Below are 16969 nucleotides of genomic sequence, written 5' to 3'. Positions count from 1 at the left end.
AGAAGGCCCAGGGGAGGGCCGGGGCTGCTGAGAAGTTGTGCGGGGCGGGGTAGTCTCTTCTGCCTATTTATTGGGGATTCCCGCTCCCCACTGCCCTATCATTTGGAATGCCTTTTTTAGGACATCCTGTTCCCTCCCTGCTCTGGGAGGTCTGGAGCCTGCTTGTCCTTAACAAGCACCTTGGCTTCTTGGCAGGGGCCTCTTTTTCTGGACCCCTCAGCTCAGCTCCAGGGTGCATACGGGGTATAGTTGGGTACACCTGTGCCCTGACTTTCACCTCTGTTTCTGCATCCTCCCTTGAACCTGAACCACAGGGGAAGAGCTCCTTCAGGACCTCTCCCCAGCTCCTCTGAGGACATCCGTCCGGAAATGAAGGAAGAGCCCGAGCCGGGCTAGAGTTTATTTAAGCATTTCTGTGTGGGTTTGGGGAGGGAGGGCACTTTAATATTATTGAGGGAGAGGGCAGGACCTCGGCCAGAAAGTGTCAGTTTGCCTGGTTCCCCATGTCTCCTGGTCTCTCTCTACTGCCCTGCCTGGGACTGTGGGGTGGCCCTGGAGGAGGAAGTTCCGTCGCTGGTGGTCCTGACCTCAGAAGGGGACAGGATTCTTGCGAGCAGCCTACCCCCATCCTGGGCACTCACAGGAGTGGCCTTCGTTGATGTCTTCAATAAATTAAGTTTTATTTGGATTGAGCAAAATCACCTTAATAAATTACAAGTGTTTCAAAGAAAAAGAACAACAACAAAATCAGGAAAAAGGAAATCCTTCTGTCCTGTTCCCTGGGCAGCCCCTCCCCTCCTCTAACAAGTCCACACTCTGTGCCAGACGGACTAGGGTGGGAGGGGATGCTTGAGGGACGGATTGGTGGCGGGACCCTTCAGGCCGAGGGTTATCCCGGCAACCATCAACCTTCGCGCAGGTGGGGACGGAGCGGGTAGAGGGGCAGTCGGCATTCATGGTCACCAAGGGTGAGAGAGACCCAGCCAGCGGCACAGCCACGGGAAGGGGTGCGCTTTTCTTCAGGGGCCTCGTGTTTGGACACTTGTGTTAGGGACAGACAATACTTGTTCCCGGCTCCAGCGAAAGTCAAGCTTCTGGAAGGAGTCCCCTGGAAGGGCTCCGGTGAAAAGTACCCCGCCCCATTGGCGCGGGGTGGTGGGGCGGCCCTGACTTGGTTTCCAAAGCCGGGAAGGGCACACCTAGGGGTCAGACACTGGGAAGCGGCCGGAGGGGACTCCCAAGCAGCTGCCGCGCGCGGGGAGGAGCTCCGTCGGGTCCTGGAGCGCAGGGTGGCTGCGGAGCCTCCAGGCCCGGCGGCTAGAAGAGGTTGGTTTTGAGGGCAGGGCCGGGCTTACGGTGGAAGGAGGACAGGACCCCGGAGAAGGGCCCGGGCCCGGGCTCCGCGGGCTGCCAGGCCTTGAGCAGCTCGGCCGCGCCCGGGCCGCCGCCGCCCGCCACGCCGGCCCACAGCGCCCCCTTGAGCGGCTGCGGCCCCGGGCCCGGGCCCGGCCCCGAGCCCAGCGCGGCGGGCAGCGGGCTGGGGCTCAGGCGCGGGCTGCCCAGGCTGGGCGCGGGCGGCGGCGGCAGCGACGCGGTGCTGTCGGGCGTGGGGCTGCACGTGGACTCCTTGGAGTCGTCGTCCTCCGACGAGCAGCGCGCCTCGCCCTTCTTGGCGCCCGCCGCGCCCGCCGCGCCCTTGGCGCTGGCTGCGCGCTCCTGTTTGCGGAACTTGGCCCGGCGGTTCTGGAACCAGACCTGTGGGCAGGGGCCAGGCGTCCGGGGTCACGGGGTGCGGAGGCCAGCCCGGGCGCGAGAGCGGGCCAGACCCCGCGGGCCGCCAGGGGACCCGGGCCGCCATCGCCAAGACCCACTCGCCGAGCCGGCTCCTCCCTTCCACCTCCCCTCGCTCGGGGCCGGGGGTGGGGAGCCTGCGCCCGGGATCAGCTCGCCCAGGACCCCGCTGCCCGCTCTTAGGCTCCGGCGCCCTAAGCCCTGCCACCCAGTCTCCTCTCGGGCTGTGCAAAGAGGGTGGGGACGCCAGGGGAACCTTTTGTCCTGGACCTCGAGTCCAGGCAGGCCAGAGGAATTTCTTTTTTCTTTTTTCTTGTGGTACTGGAGTTCCTGGAAACCCTTCTACCTCCGGGCTACACTCCCAGACCTATGTTTATACTTTTTTATTTGGAAACAGGGTCTCTTAACCTGCGTGATCCTCCTGTCTCCGCCTCCCAAGCGCGGGGATTACAAGCGTGCGCCACCACGCCGGCGGCGGGAGGAATTTCTATACGTGGGGTTCGCGCCTGGCCCGGCTCTCTTCGGCCCTGCGCGGCCCCGGCTCAGGCTCCCTGGGCTCGGGGCTTACGGCGCTGGGATCCCGAGGTGCTGGCTGGCCCACCCCGACTCCGCTTCCTGCGCGGCAGCGTCCGCGGTCCTGGCTTCTCAAGTAAAAGTCTGAACCTCCACCCAAAGGAGGAAAACGAGAACTCGAAGGGGAGGCAACGGGGGGGGGGGGCGCTAAACAGCGCGGGCCTCCCGAGAGCGTCCAAGACCTGGCCCCGCTTCCTGCCCCGGACGCCTGTCACCGGCCCTGGAGCCTAGGCTGCAGCTCTCCCGGGCCCAGAGGTCGAGCGGTAACCTGCTGCACCCCTCCATGCGGACGCGCCGGCACACACACACGCACGCACGCACACACACGCACGCATACACGCACCTGCACACGAGCCTCAGTAAGGTCGATCTTGAGCGCCAGCTCCTCGCGCGTGTAGATGTCGGGGTAGTGGGTCTCCGCGAAGACGCGCTCCAGCTCCTTGAGCTGCGCGCTAGTGAACGTGGTGCGGATGCGCCGCTGCTTGCGCTTCTCGTGCAGGCCCGACGGCTCGGGGAAGAACTTGTAGGGCACTGCGGGCGCGTGCGGGAGGCAAGGAAAAGGAGGGCGGGGGGGGGGTGAGAGGCCGAGTCTAGCTCACCGTGTCCTGCCCTAGAAGGAATCGCGGGAGGCTCCCCCCCCCGCACCCTCCCCCCCCCCCCCGCCCGTTCCTGGCCTGGTCCTTAGTTTAGTCCTCAAAGCCACGGAACAAAAACATTCCAGTTGGCTGGTGGAGCCGATAGGGGTGGAGATGGGCCCAGATCGGGAGACCTGGGGCTCAAGAGTGGTCTGAAACCCGGGAACCAGAATCCCACCCTAAGCCAAGACCCCTCCACCTGTCATTGGTCCTGTGTCCGGTGTCCTCTACCTCCCCCACCCCTGGCCAGCCTGTGCTCCTCTGACTCTCTGGCCAGCCTGTCCCGTGTCTCTCTCAGCCTCAGTAGCCCTGGATATCTCAGCATCTGAAGTCTCCCGCTAGCCAGCCCTGGGCCCTGACTGCAACTGAGGGGATCCCACCTCCTCTACTTACGCCTGACACCTGCTCGCCTCTTTGGCCTCTTTGCATGTAGAGTTGGGCCCTCTATTCCCCCAACCCAGCTCTCTCCTCCCAGGTTCTTATTTCCTCACCCCCATTTTCCAAGTGTCCTCTTCTTTTTCCTCCACCCAAATCTCTTCAACTTTCCCTGTTCCTCGCCCCTTCTCTTGGCACCCATTGAGAAGAGTTCTTATTTCTTCCCACCCATGCTCCTCCATCTTCTTCACAGGCACCTTTTCTGTGTCCCATCTCCCCTGAATCCTGTTCCACTCCTCCCTCTTGCTCCCCACCCCAGCCCCAGTGCCCACAGACTGTTTCTGAAATGATCTCTAGATCTCTAACTCTGAGGGCTTGGGTCTTCGTATATTCCTGGGGATCCCTGTTCTCCATCGTTGCCCGGTATCTCCAGGCCCCATGTCCCCTGGCCTACAACATCCCATTCCTACCCCCGCCTTCCTTATGCCTCTTGGTCCTGTCTCCCATGATTCCTGTCCCCATCACCTGGTTTTTATGTCTCCCTCCCAATGGGTCCCTATTTCTCCAAGGGTCCCCGATCTTTCCATTTATGTCCCCATCTCTCTATACCTTGTCCCCAGTCTCTGAGCCTCATTGATCTGGAGCCCATCTCCCTATTTCCTATCCCCGCTTTACCAAGTAGCCAATTTCCCTATCTCTGCTCTAGTCTCTGGTTCTCCTTTCTCCAAATCCAGGTGTTTACCCCCCACCTCCAGGATCCAGTCTTCTACTTGAGCCCCCTTGTCTTCTCGGGAGGGAGGGAGATGAGATGACTGGGTGGGGGCAGGCCAGGACTCTAACGGCAGGGAGGGACGCGCGGCAGGGATGCCCGAGAGGCTCAGGCTCCAGGAGGCTGAGGCTCCAACTGGGAGTTGGATGAAAGGGCTCCTGGGTGCAGTAGGGGCTTCAGGGTTCTGTAGGACTCTAGCCGGGATGGCCTGGGGGCGAGGCAGTGGGGAAACCAAAGTGACTTAATGACTGGACCCCCCTTTTTTGTGGCGAAGAAACTGGTTTTGGTGCAGAGGGTTTGGGCCCAGACAAGATGGGCCCAAGACAGGGCAGGAGGAGTGTAACTGGTTGGGCTCTAGAAAGGTTCCTATGTGGGCGGCTTAGGTGAGGCAGGGGACCTTGCGAGGGGTCGAGCATCACGTGGGGTAGGGGTGACAAGGACGGGAGTCTGAGCCGACTGAACTGGGAGCTCTTTCCAAGGACCCAGGGATGGAGAGGTTTGGTGGTCAGCCTGCAGGTGAGGAAGGAAGGCCTGGTGAGGCACCCAGGGCTGGACCCTGGATCTATTTCCTTGGTACAAAGAGTCCAGGATAGGTTTAGCAGCGAGAAAGAGGACCGAGAGGAAGGTGAGGGTGGGGCTCATCCCTGCCGAGGAGCCTCGTGTGGCTGGGGGTCTCCAGGGCGCTGGAGGGGCTGTCCAGGGCAGGACGGGGGCGGCTGTGGGGCACAGTCGCATTCACTTGCCAAGCAGGGCAGGGACTGGGGGTTCCACAGGATTTGGAAGGAGAGTTGGGCTGGGGCTGAGCTCACCTGCCGAGTAGGGCGCGGGCTGGTGATCCCGCAGGGCGCCGAGCGCGCAGTTGGAGGAGCCCAGCGCGGGGCAAGGCGGCCCGGCCGCGGGGAAGGCAGGCCGCAGGGGGCTGTATTGGAAGCCGCCAGGCTGGCTGCAGGCGCCGAAGTCGCCGTAGGCGGACGCCTCCATGGCCGCCACGCACGAGTCGTAGGAATTGAGGTAGGAGTAGTCCATCGGCCTGGGGGGCGGGGGCGGGGGCCGGGCCGGGCCGGGTCGGGATCGAGGTCCCGGGCCGGATGGAGAGCTGGACGGAGAGTCGAACGTCAGGCTGCGAGGACCCGAGGCCGGCTCCGGACGCCCGAGAGCCCGCCCGCCCCGTCGCGGCCGCGCTCTGCCCGGTGCAGCGCGAGTGCAGCCCGGCCGCCCGCGCGCCTTTTAACGCGCAGGACCCCGCGGAGGGGGCGGGGCGGGGCGGGCTCCGGGGCGGGGCGGGCGGCCAGACCCCGCCTCTGCCCACGCGACCCCCACCCCAAAGCGTGGCCGCCGCGCTCTGGGGGCGCCCGAGGCGCGGGGCAGGGCTGCGCGGACCCCGACCCCGGAGCCCCGTCCCGTCCCAGGCCCGCCCAGGCCCAGGTCCCTACGCTTGGTCTCAGTCCAGGATCCCGACCTCTTTCCCCGGCCTCCACCTGCGGCCCCGCTGCAGCGAGGGTAGCAGGCCCCACGGCGCTGGTGCGAGGAAGTTAATTCAATTCTCCCCATAACCGAATTATTCCGACCCGGCCCCTCAGCCCCGCCCCCAGCGAGGTCCCGTCCCGGCGGGGACGGGGAGGCTGCCCTGGAGGGAGGGGAGGGGGTAAGCCAGGGCTGGGATCCGGGGGGTGTGGAGACAGAGACAGACCGTGATGGAGACAGAGACAGATGGGAGAGACCCAGGTATGAAGATGAAACAAACAAGAGCCGTATACAGGAAAAAGGTCGGGGTGGAGACGGGGACGAGGCGGAGGCCGGGGAGCCCGGGAGGAGGGGGCGAGAGACCCGAGGGGATGGAGACCGGAGAGAGACCGGCCGGAGCCCGAGGGGTGGGGACGAGGCATGGACGGCACGGTGGACTGCGACGGAGCGCGGGGCGGCCGCGAGAGAGGCACGTTCGCGGGATGGTCCCTGAGGACGAGGCAGGGGCCGACGAACAGAGAAACGGGATGGGCGCGGAGGGACGGCCCGAGGCCGAGGCCGGGGGCCAGCGCCCGACCCAGCCCGCAGGACGGGTCCTCGCGCAGCGCTGCCCGGGCGGGGTCTCCCAGCCCTGACTTGACCTGAAGGCCCGGGGGGAGCCCGCACTCTCGGGGCCCGGCTTGCCTCTCCCTCCTGCTCCCCCGGCTCCGTCCCCCCAACACCGCTGCCCGGTGTGCCCTGGACCAGGGAGCTTGGGTGGTGGATGTCTGGGAGGGGTGGGCTGTGGAAACTCGGCGATCCCGCGTCCTCTCCTTCCCTCTCTCGCCTCTCCTCCAGAGACCCATTTCTTCTCTAGGGAGACCGAATACTCAGCCTGCCCCGGCCACAGACGCCCCTCCACGACTGTCACCAGCTCTAGGCTGTGGGATAAGGGGACAGACTCAGCCTTTACCAGGAGAAAGAACAGAAACCCCTTCTGCCTCTGCGGCTGGCTCGCCGAGGGATGGAGACTGAACTGCTTCCCTGCCCAGCCCCCAGCCTTCCAAGGTGCCGCTGCTGGAGGCCAGGGGCCCGGAGAGGCCAGGACCGTGGCTTGTCCTTCTTACCAGCCAGAGCCCTTGGGGATTGGGAGAAGGACGCCTGGAATTCCTCTCCCCCAGTTTACCAGCACAGCAGTGAGCTCTCGTCCTCAGGTTAACCAACCCCTGTCCTGGCCACCACTCTGCTCTTTAATTGACACAGGACCACCCATCCCCAATTTCTGTAAGTACTCCATTTCATGGGAAATTTTTTAGGTGTTTTCTCAAATTATTTTTTGTCCAATTAAAAAAATTTTTTTGCAGTACTGAGGATGGAGCCCACAGGCATTCGATCTCTGAGCTACACCCACAGCCCTATCTTTTATTCTTTATTTTGAAACAGGGTCTCACTAAGTTGCAGAGGTCCTCATGAAGTAGCCAAGACTTGCCTTGAACCTGCAATCCTTCCTCCCAATTACTGGGATTAAAAGCGTAAACCTTTGCCATGCGTGGTGGACACTTGTAATCCCTGCGCTTGGGAGGTAGAGACAGGAGGATCGAACAGGTTCTAAGCCAGTCTCACTGGCTTAAGAGACCCTGTTTCCAAATAAAATATAAAAATAGGTCTGGGAGTGTATCCCGGAGATAGAAGGGTTCCATCCCCAGTACCACCACCACAAAAAAGAAAAAGAAAAAGAAAAAAAAAAAAGCATGCACCACTATGACCGACTTCTCCAACCCTTTTAAATTCTTATTTTGAAATAGGGTCTGGGTAAATTGCTGAGACTAGCCTTCAACTTGAAATCCTCATGTTTCAACCTCCCAATTATTAGGATTACAGGCATGTACCACTGAAACTGGCCATCTTAATTTTAATTTTTTAAATAATTTTTTAGTACTGGGGATGGAACCCAGGGGCATTTTACCTCTGAGATACACCTTCAGCCCTATTTTTTTTATTCTTTATTTTGAAACAGAGTCTCTCTGAGTTGCAAAGGGCCTCACTAAGTAGCTGAAGCTGTCTCAGCCTCCCAAATGCTGGGATTGCAAGCGTGCACCACCACACCTGGTCTTAATTTTTTTGTTTTTTGTTTTTGGTACTGGAGATTGGACCCAGGGGCATTCTACCTCTGAGCTAGACACCTAGCCCTATTTTATAAGTTGCTGAAGATCTTGCTCTGTTGCTGAGACTGGCCTTGAACTTGCTGTGTTAGCTTCCCAAGCACTGGGATTACAGGTGTGCACCACCACACATGGCTGATTTTAATCTTTTTTTTGGGGGGGGGCATCTGGGGATGGAACATAGGGGCATTCGAACTCTGAGCTACACACCCTGCCCTATTTTTTTTGTTTTTTTTTTGTTTTTTTTTTTGTTTTTTTTTTTTGGTGGTACTGGGGTTTCTGGAAGCCCTTCTACCTCCCGGGCTACACTCCCAGACCTATTTTTTATATTTTTATTTGGAAACAGGGTCTCTTAAGCCAGCGCGGCTGGCTTAGAACCTGCGAGATCCTCCTGTCTCCGCCTCCCAAGAGTGGGGATTACAAGCGTGCGCCACCACGCCCGGCTCATTTTAATCTTTTTTTATGTTTGTTTCTGGGGATTGAACCCAGAGGGGTTCTATCTCTGAGATACACCCTCAGTCCTTTTTATTTGTGGTATTGATGATTGAACCCAGGGACATTCTACTTTTTAGCTATACCCACAGCCCTATTTTATATTTTATTTGCAAATAGAGTCTCACCAAGTTGAGGAGGGCCTTGCTAAATTCCAGAGGCTGGCTTGGAACCTACGATTCTCTGGGCTCCGCTTCCCAAGTACTGGATATTTACTAAATTTATTTTTTGTAGCGCTAGAGATTGAACCCAGGGGCATTCTACCTCCAAGCAGTACTCTCAGCCCCATTATTTATTTATTTATTTGTTTATTATTTTTGTAGTACTGGGGGTGGAACCCAGGCGTTTTTTCTACCTCCGGGCTAGCCTCCCAGACATATTTTATACTTTATTTGGAAACAGGGTCTCACTAAGTTGCTGAGCCTCACTAAGTAGCTGAGGCTGGCTTCAAACCTGTGCGACCCTCCTGTCTCAGCCTCCCAAAAGCAGGGATTACAAGCCTGCACCACCATGCCTGGCTATCCCAGCCCCATTTTTTATTCTTATTTATTTATTTATTTATTTATTTATTTATTGTGGTACTGAGAATGGAACTCAGGGGCATTCTACCTCTGAGCTACACCCCAGCCCTATTTTTTAATCTTTACTTTAAAACAGAGTCTCATTGAGTTGCAAATGGCCTCACTAAGTAGAATGTCCTGTCTCAGCCTCCCAAGAACTGGGATTATAAGCAAGCAGAACCATGCCTGTCTATTTATTTATTTATTTATTTATTTATTTATTTATTTATTTATTGCTGTACTGGGGATGAACCCAGGGGCATTCTACCTCCGAGCTACACCCCCAAGCACTACTTTTTATTCTTTATTTTGAAACAGGGTCTTGCTGAGTTGCACAGGGCCTCACTAAATAGCTGAGGTTGCCCGTGAACCTTGATCCTCCTGTCTCAGCCTCCCAAATGCTGGGATTCCAAGCCTGTGCCACCACGCCCGGCTTCTGAATAATTTTTAATTGTATAATTCAGTGTTGTTAAATACATTGATTATGTTGTGCTCAATCACCATCACTCATTTCTGTCACTCTTTTCACCTTGTAAGTACAGACTCTATGCCCATTAAACAGTAACTCTCAGTTTTTCTTCTTCAGCCCCTGGCAATACCATTTTACTCTCTGTCTATAATTTTTACTAGTTTAAGTATTTCATATAAGTGGTGTCAATGATATCATACAGCATTTGCTGCTGCTGCCACCGCCACCTCCTCCTCCCCTCCTCCTCCTTCCCTCCTCCTCCCCCTCTCCTTTCCTCCTCTTCCTCTCCTCCTCCTCCTCCTCCTTCCCTCCTCCTCCCCTCCTCCCCTCCTCCTCCTCCCCTCCTCCTTCCCTTCTCCTCCCCTCCTCCTCCTCCTCTTCTCCTCCTTCCCCCTCCTCTTCCTCCTCCTCTTCTCCTTTCCTTCTCTCCCCCTCCTCTTCCACCCCTCTTTCCCCTCCTCCCCCTCCTCCTCCCCTCCTCCTCTTTCTCCTCCTCTTCTTCTCCTTCTACTTTTCCTCCTTCTCCTTCTCCTTCTTCGTACTAGGGATTAAACCTAGGGGCATTCTACCTCTGAGCTACAACTCAGCCCCATTTTATTTTATTTATATGTTTATTTATTTGCAGTTCTGGGGATGGAACCCAGGGGCATTCTACCTCCAAGCTATATCCCCAGCCCTATTTTTTAGACTTTATAGTTTTGACACGCCCAGCTAGCATTTGTCTTTTTGTGATTGACTTATTTTGCTGCACATGTCTTCAAGGTTCATCCAAGTTGTAGCATTTGTCAGGATTTCCTTCCTTTTTAAGACTGATACTCTTCTGTTGTGTGTTTACACCCCTCTTCCTTATGCTCTCATCCACTGATAGACACTTAAGTTGGCCACATATTTTAACTATGGATAATGCTGCTATGAACGTGGGTGCATAGTATCTCTGAGGGCTGCTTTCAGTTTTTCTGGGTATATACCCAGGAGTAAAATTGCTGGATCCTGTAGTAATTCTATAGTATTTTTATTTTGTGAAGAAGTGATCTACTGTTTTGCATTCTGACTGTGCCACTCTACACTCCAACCAGCAGTGCACAGGGCTCCAATTTTTCCACATCCCCACCAACATTTTTTTTTTTTTTTTGCAGTATTGAGGATTAAATACAGGGGTATTAAGCCGGGCGTGGTGGCGCATGCTTGTAATCCCAGCATTTGGGAGGCTGAGACCAGAGAATCACCCTCAGCTACTTAGTGAGGCCCTCTGCAACTCAGTGAGACCCTGTTTCAAAATAAAAAAGTAAAAATTGGGCAGGGGGTTTAGCTTGGAGGTCAAATGCCTCTGGGTTCCATCCCCAGACCCGCAAAATAAATAAATAAATAAATAAATAAATAAATAAATAAATAAATAATAAATACAGGGGGATTCTACCTCCAATCTATACCTCCAGCCCTATTTTTCTTTCTTTTTTTTTTTTTTCAGTACTGAAAATGGAACCCAGGGGCATCCTACCTATGAGCGACACCCCAGCCCTATTTTTTATTCTTTATTTTGAAACAGGGTCTCATTGAGTTGCAGAGGGCCTAAGTAGCTGAGGCAGTTCGTGAACCCGGATCCTCCTGTCTCCGCCTCCCAAGTGCGGGGATTACAATTGTGCACCACCACATCTGGCCCCATTTTATTCTTTCTTTATTTTTATTTATTTCTTTTTTTTTTTTTTTTTGGTGGTACTGGGGGTGGAACCCAGGGGCTTTCTACCTCCGGGCTATACTCCCAGACCTATTTTATACTTTTGTGTGGAAACAGGGTCTCACTAAGTTGCTGAAAGCCTCACTAAGTAGCTGAGGCTGGCTTCGAACCTGTGGGATCCTCCTGTCTCAGCCTCCCAAGCACGGGGATTACAAGTGTGCGCCACCACGCCCGGCTTTTTATTCTTTATTTTGAAAAAGAGTATCATTAAGTTGTGGAGAGCCTCTCTAAGTTGCTGGCTTCAAACCTGTGATCCTCCTGTCTCAGCCTCCCAAGTACTGGGAATACAAGCCTGTGCCATCATGCCTGACCTCAACATTTGTTATTTTCTATGTTTCTCGAATTACTTTTTAGGCCTAAATTTGCAGGGGTTCAGACGTAACAGCTCAACTGCTTCAATATGTTCTACCCAGTGGAGAGTGAGGTGCACCTCTGCCTTGGACATGTCTATGAGGAACTCAAGGGATCTCAAGATCGAGAATCAGAGAGGGCCACTGCCCTGCCAGCCTCTCCTGTGGCCCTCCCGTACCCTCATGAGCAGACTCAGGCTCTCAGTCTAGCCCACCGTGTCCTCAGTGCCTGCCTCCCCCGGCTCAGCTTTTTTTTTTTTGCAGCCTTCATACACTTAGTAATCTTTTTTGTTTCGTTCAGAGGTGTTTTTTCTAGCTAGAGAGTTCATTCTATTCTCTGCACCTCTCCCCAGCCTCCAAGATTCCCAACCCTGGTATTATTGATTTGTTGTCTCAACTTGGACATCATTGTTTCTTGGAAGCCTCCCCTGATACTCCTAGACTAGACTGGGCATCCCTGTGGGCCCCACAGTACATCCCTTTCTTTTGGTTATTCAGGTTACCTGTCGAAGTGTTTGCAATGAAGCGTAAGGTCTCAGGGCAGAACTACGTGCCACTGTTATTGCTTTCTCCCCAGCCCTACATGGATCATTGTGCATCGTAGGTTTTCTCGTATCCGCGATCACAGTTGGATATAGAATGTCCCCCGTAGCTGTCGTGGTGGGCACGCTTGTAATCCCTGCACTTGGGTGGCGGAGACAGGAGGATCGCGCAGGTTCGAAGCCAGCCTCAGCTGGCTTAAGAGACCCTGTTTCCAAATAAAATATAAAATAGGTCTGGGAGTGTATCCCGGAGGTAGAAGGCTCCTGGGTTCCATTCCCAGTACCAGAAAAAAAAAAAAAATAGGGCAGGGGTGTAGCTGGGAGGTTGAATGCCCTCGGGTTCCATCCACAGACCTAAAAAAAAAAAAAAGAAAAGAAAAAAAAAAAAAGAATGTCCCCTGTAGAGCTCATAATTTTTTTTATTTTTTATTTATTTTTTTTGCAGGTCTGGGAATGGAACTCAGGGGCATTTGATCCCCAAGCTATACCCTCTGCCCTATTTTTTTTTTTTTATTCTTTATTTTTAAACAGGGTCTCACTAAGTTGCAGTGGGCCTCACGAAGTAGCTGAGGCTGTCCGCGAACTGTGATCTTCTGGTCTCAGCCTCCCAAATGCTGGGATTACAAGCGTACGCCACCACGCTCGGCATAAGAGCTCATGTATTAATGTTCGGAGTTTATGTAATTAAGTCATGAGGGTTGTAATCTCATCAGTGGATAAATCCATTGTAATGGAGTTACCTAGGTGGGGAGGCTGTGGCTGCAGAAGGTGGGTCCTTGGGGATATGGCCTTGGGGTTATATATGGTCCTTGATCCCCTTGCCTGGTGTCTCTTGCTTCCAGCCTCCATGATGTGAGAAGAGAGCCCTTGTTCTCTCCCTCTCTCTGCTTCCCACCACTAGGCTCTGAGATCCCAGGCCTCAGCCTCACATGGACTGAATCCAGAATCTATATAAAAAAAAAATCCCTGAGCAAATAAATCCTCCTTCCTCTAAATTGTATGGTCAGTTTTCTTGGATTATAGCAGTGAGTATATCGACTACAACATCTGCCAAATGAATGAATTAGACTAAGCTGAAATATTCATGTGGAAGAGTCTTGCCTTTGCTTCCCCAGAAGGAGCCCTCGTCCTCACTGACAATGCTGATGAGCAGGAGCAACTGAACCTTGCATGCAGGGACAAGCAAAGGTACAAGAGGAGGCAAAGTGGCCCAAGGCTGCAAAGGCCCTTGTCCTGGCTGCCCTGTCATTGCCACAGTGGTTCTTGAACCAATAAATTCTCTTCTGTCTACACTACTTTTAGGTTTCTTTTTTTTTAATTGGGGATGGAACTGAGAAGCATCATACTTCCAAGCTATACCCTCAGCTCTTTTTTAAAATTTTATTTACTTACTTATTTATTTTGTGGCACTGAGATAGAACCCAGGGGCTTTTACACCCCCCCCCCATACTCCAGAACTATTTTTATATTTTATTTGGAAACAGTGTCTCACTAAGTTGCTGAGAGCCTCACTAAGTAGCTGAGGCTGGCTTTGAGCCTGTGTGATCCTCCTGTCTCAGCCTCCCAAGTGATTACGAGTGTGCGCCACCACGCCCAGTTTATTATTATTATTATTTTTGTTGGTGGTACTGGGGTTCCTGGAAGCCCTTCTACCTCTGGGCTACACTCCCAGACCTATTTTTACATTTTTATTTGGAAACAGGGTCTCCTAAACCAGCGCGAGTTGCTTGGCCTTGAACCTGCGTGATCCTCCTGTCTCTGCCTCCCAAGTGCAGGGATTACAAGCGTGCGCCACCACACCCGGCCCCAGCTAATTTTTTATTTTTATTTTCTTGTGGTGCTAGGGATTGAGCCCACGGGCATTCTACTTCTGAGCTACAGGTCTTGTTAAGTGATGCGAGCCTCACTAAGTTGCTTAGATTGGCTTTGAACCTGTCATCCCTCTGTTTCACTCAGCTTTTTACTTATTTATATATTTATTTATACATATATATTTATTTATTTATTGTAGTACTGGGAATTGAATACCCAGGGGCATTCTACCACTGAGCTACACTCCCAGCCCTATTTTTTACACACATTCACTCTCTCTCTCTCTCCATATATATATATATATATATATATATATATATATATATATATATGTATATATATATATATAATTTTTTTTTTTAGGACTGGGGATAGAACCAGGGGCATTTGACCTCCAAGCTACACCCCCAGCCCTTTTTTTTATTCTTTATTTTTGAAACAGTGTCTCACTAAGTAGCTGAGGCTGTCCACGAACTGAACTGCGATCCTCCATCCTCCTCGGGTCTCAGCCCAAGGATGTTTGTAATTCCAGTAACTGAGGGTGAGAAAGGAAGTTCACAGCCAATCTCAGTTACTTAGAGAAGCGCTTTGCAACTTAGTGAGACCCAATTTCAAAATATAAAGTAAGCTGGGCGTGGTGGTGCACGCTTGTAATCCCAGTGCTGAGGATCCCAAGCGCTGAAGGTCCCAAGCGCTGGGATTAAAAATGTGCACCACCACGCCCAGCAGCATTCTACCTTTGAGCTACACCCACAGCCTGATTTTATTTCTTATTTGGAAACAGAGTCTCACTAGGCTGGTAAGAGTCTCACTACTACTGAGGCTCTCCTCAAACCTGTGATGGTCCTGTCTCAGCCTCCCAAGTACTGGGATTACAGGCGTGCACCACCGTGCCTGGCCAGACAGGTCTTTTAGATGGTGGAGCTGGGAGGATTTTGAAAGCCACAGTGGACATCTACAGTGTGGTCATCCAGTACACATTTTTACTCTTGGAATGCCCCCACCCCCATCCACATGGCTGGCCCAGGGAATGATTGCTCTAATCTAATCCTGCCCTCAGGATGGTTCGGATATGGGTCCTATCCAAGTAGGATCAATAAAACCCTTTCTTACCTTTTTTTTTTGGTGGTACTGGAGATTGAACTCAGAGACATTCTACCTTTGAGCTACACCCTCAGTCAGATTTATTTATTTTATTTCTTATTTAGAAGCAGGATCTCACTAGGTTGATGAGTTTCACTACTTGCTGAGGCTGTCTTCGAATCTGCGATCCTCCTGTCTCAGTCTCCCAAGTACTGGGATTATAAGCATGTGTCACCACGTCCAGCTCTATTTTTTTATTTGAACTTAGAAACAAGGTTTTTTTTTTTTATTTGGTGGTAGTAAAGATGGAACCCAGGGATCTTCTACCTTTAGTCTATCCTCCTAGACCTATTTTGTATTTTATTTGGAAACAGGGTCTCACTAAGTTGCTGAGAGCCTCACTAAGTAGAAAGGCTGGCTTCAAATTCACATGATCCTACTGTCTCAGCCTCCCAAGTACTGGGATTACGAGCATGCGCCGCCACACCCATTTATTTGAATAGTGAACACTATAATTATAAATCTCAAGAACTGTTTTCAACTGCAATCCCCATCATGGAGAGACAGAAGTGGTCTCAAATGAAGCAAGAAAAAAGAAGTTGAGTCAGAAGATACAGAGGCCGGGTGCAGTGGTGCACACCTGCAATTCCAGGATGTGGGAGGCTGAGGCGGGAGGGTCGCAGTTTGAAAACTAGCTTCCACAACTTAACAAGACTCAGCAACCTCGCAAGACCCTGTTTCAAATTAAAAAATAAAAAGAGAGCTGGGTGTGGTGGCACACATTGTGGTCCCAGTACTTGGGAAACTGAGAAGGGTGGATCACAGGTTTGTGGCTAGCCTCAGCTACTTAGTGAGGCCCTCTGCAACTTAGTAAGACCCTGTTTCAAAGTAGAGAATAAAAAATGGAGCTGGAGGTATGGCTTGGAGGTAGAAGGCGCCCGGGTTCCATCCCTAGTACCACAAAAATAAAATAAAATAAGATAAAATTAAATTAAATTAAAATAAAAAGGTGTAGCTTAGAGATAGAATGCACCTGAGTTCAGTCCCCAGTAACAAGAACAACAAACAGAAAATGAGACTGCTGGATGTGGTGGCACAGGTTTGTAATCCTAGTACTTGGGAGAGTGAAACAGGAGGATCACAGGTTCAAGGACAGCCCCAGCAAGTAGTGAGACTTATCAACCTAGTGAGATCTTGTTTCTAAATAAGAAATAGAGCTGGGTGTGGTGGCACACACTTGTAATCCCAGAACTTGGGAGGCTGAGACAGGAGGACTGCATAGGTTTGAAGCCAGCCTCAGCTACTTAGTGAGGCTCTCAGCAACTTAGTGAGACCCTGTTTCCAAATAAAATATAAAATAGGTCTGGGAGTATAGCCCAGAGAGAAAAAGCCCCAGGACTCCATCCCTAGTACCACTAAATAAATAAATAAATAAATAAATAAATAAATAAAATTTGTTTGGGGTATAGCTCAGAGGTAGAATGCCCTGGATTCAATCCCTAGTACAAAAAAAAAAAAAAAAGATAAAGAGAATCATGTTAGACTGAAGTTCCTATTCTAGTTGTTGTTTTTATTATTATTAATTGTAGTATTAGGGATTGAACTCTGGTGTTCTACCATTGAACTCACCCTCAGGTTCCTCTCCCCCACCTTAGGATTAAACCAAGGGCCAGAGCCTGGCATGGTGGTGCACACTTAAAATCCCAGCACTTGGGAGGCTGAGACAGGAGGATCCCGGTTCACAGACAGCCTCAGCTACTTATTAGGCCCTTTGCAACTCAGTGAGACCCTGTTTCAAAATAAAGAATAAACCAGGCGTGGTGGCGCATGCTTGTAATGCCAGTACTTGGGAGGCTGAGACAGGAGGATCACGCAGGTTCTTAGTGAGACCAGTTCAAAATAAAATGTAAAATAGGTATGTGGGTATAGCCCGGAGGTAGAAAGTCCCTGGGTTCCATTCCCAGTACCACAAAACAAAAACAAAAACAAGAAACAAACAAGGGCCATTCTACCTCTGAACTACACCCGTAGCCCTTTTCATTTTGAAACAGTCTTGTTGGGTTGCTTGAGAGTCTCACAAAGTTGGGAAGGCTGTCCTCAAATCTGTCTCAGCCTCCCAAGTACTGGTATGCGTCATTGTGCTCAGCCCCTACTTTTAATTATTATTATTATTATTAT

The 16969-nt window shown here is 52.2% G+C and overlaps 1 protein-coding gene across 2 annotated transcripts; it reads right to left on the bottom strand.

Moving 5' to 3' along the window:
* Positions 1-1317: 1317 nt before the first annotated feature.
* Positions 1318-5169, bottom strand: PHOX2A (paired like homeobox 2A; the record flags this gene model as incomplete). 2 transcript variants are annotated; one of them, XM_080706160.1, is made up of 3 exons in its annotated part: positions 1318-1755; positions 2690-2895; positions 4953-5169. In XM_080706160.1, the coding sequence occupies 3 exons, from the start codon at positions 5167-5169 to the stop codon at positions 1318-1320; spliced, it is 861 nt and encodes a 286-aa protein (XP_080562286.1). The 2 variants fall into 2 exon arrangements, with proteins under 2 accessions (XP_080562286.1, XP_080562287.1); XM_080706161.1 differs by having other exon boundaries at positions 2708-2895.
* Between the last annotated feature and the right edge of the window lie 11800 nt (positions 5170-16969).

This window comes from Muscardinus avellanarius (genome assembly GCF_963383645.1).
Source record: "Muscardinus avellanarius genome assembly, chromosome: 1".
NCBI lineage: Eukaryota > Metazoa > Chordata > Mammalia > Rodentia > Gliridae > Muscardinus > Muscardinus avellanarius.
Note: the sequence above shows the minus strand (reverse complement) of the source record. Positions and strands in the feature narration are given on the sequence as shown.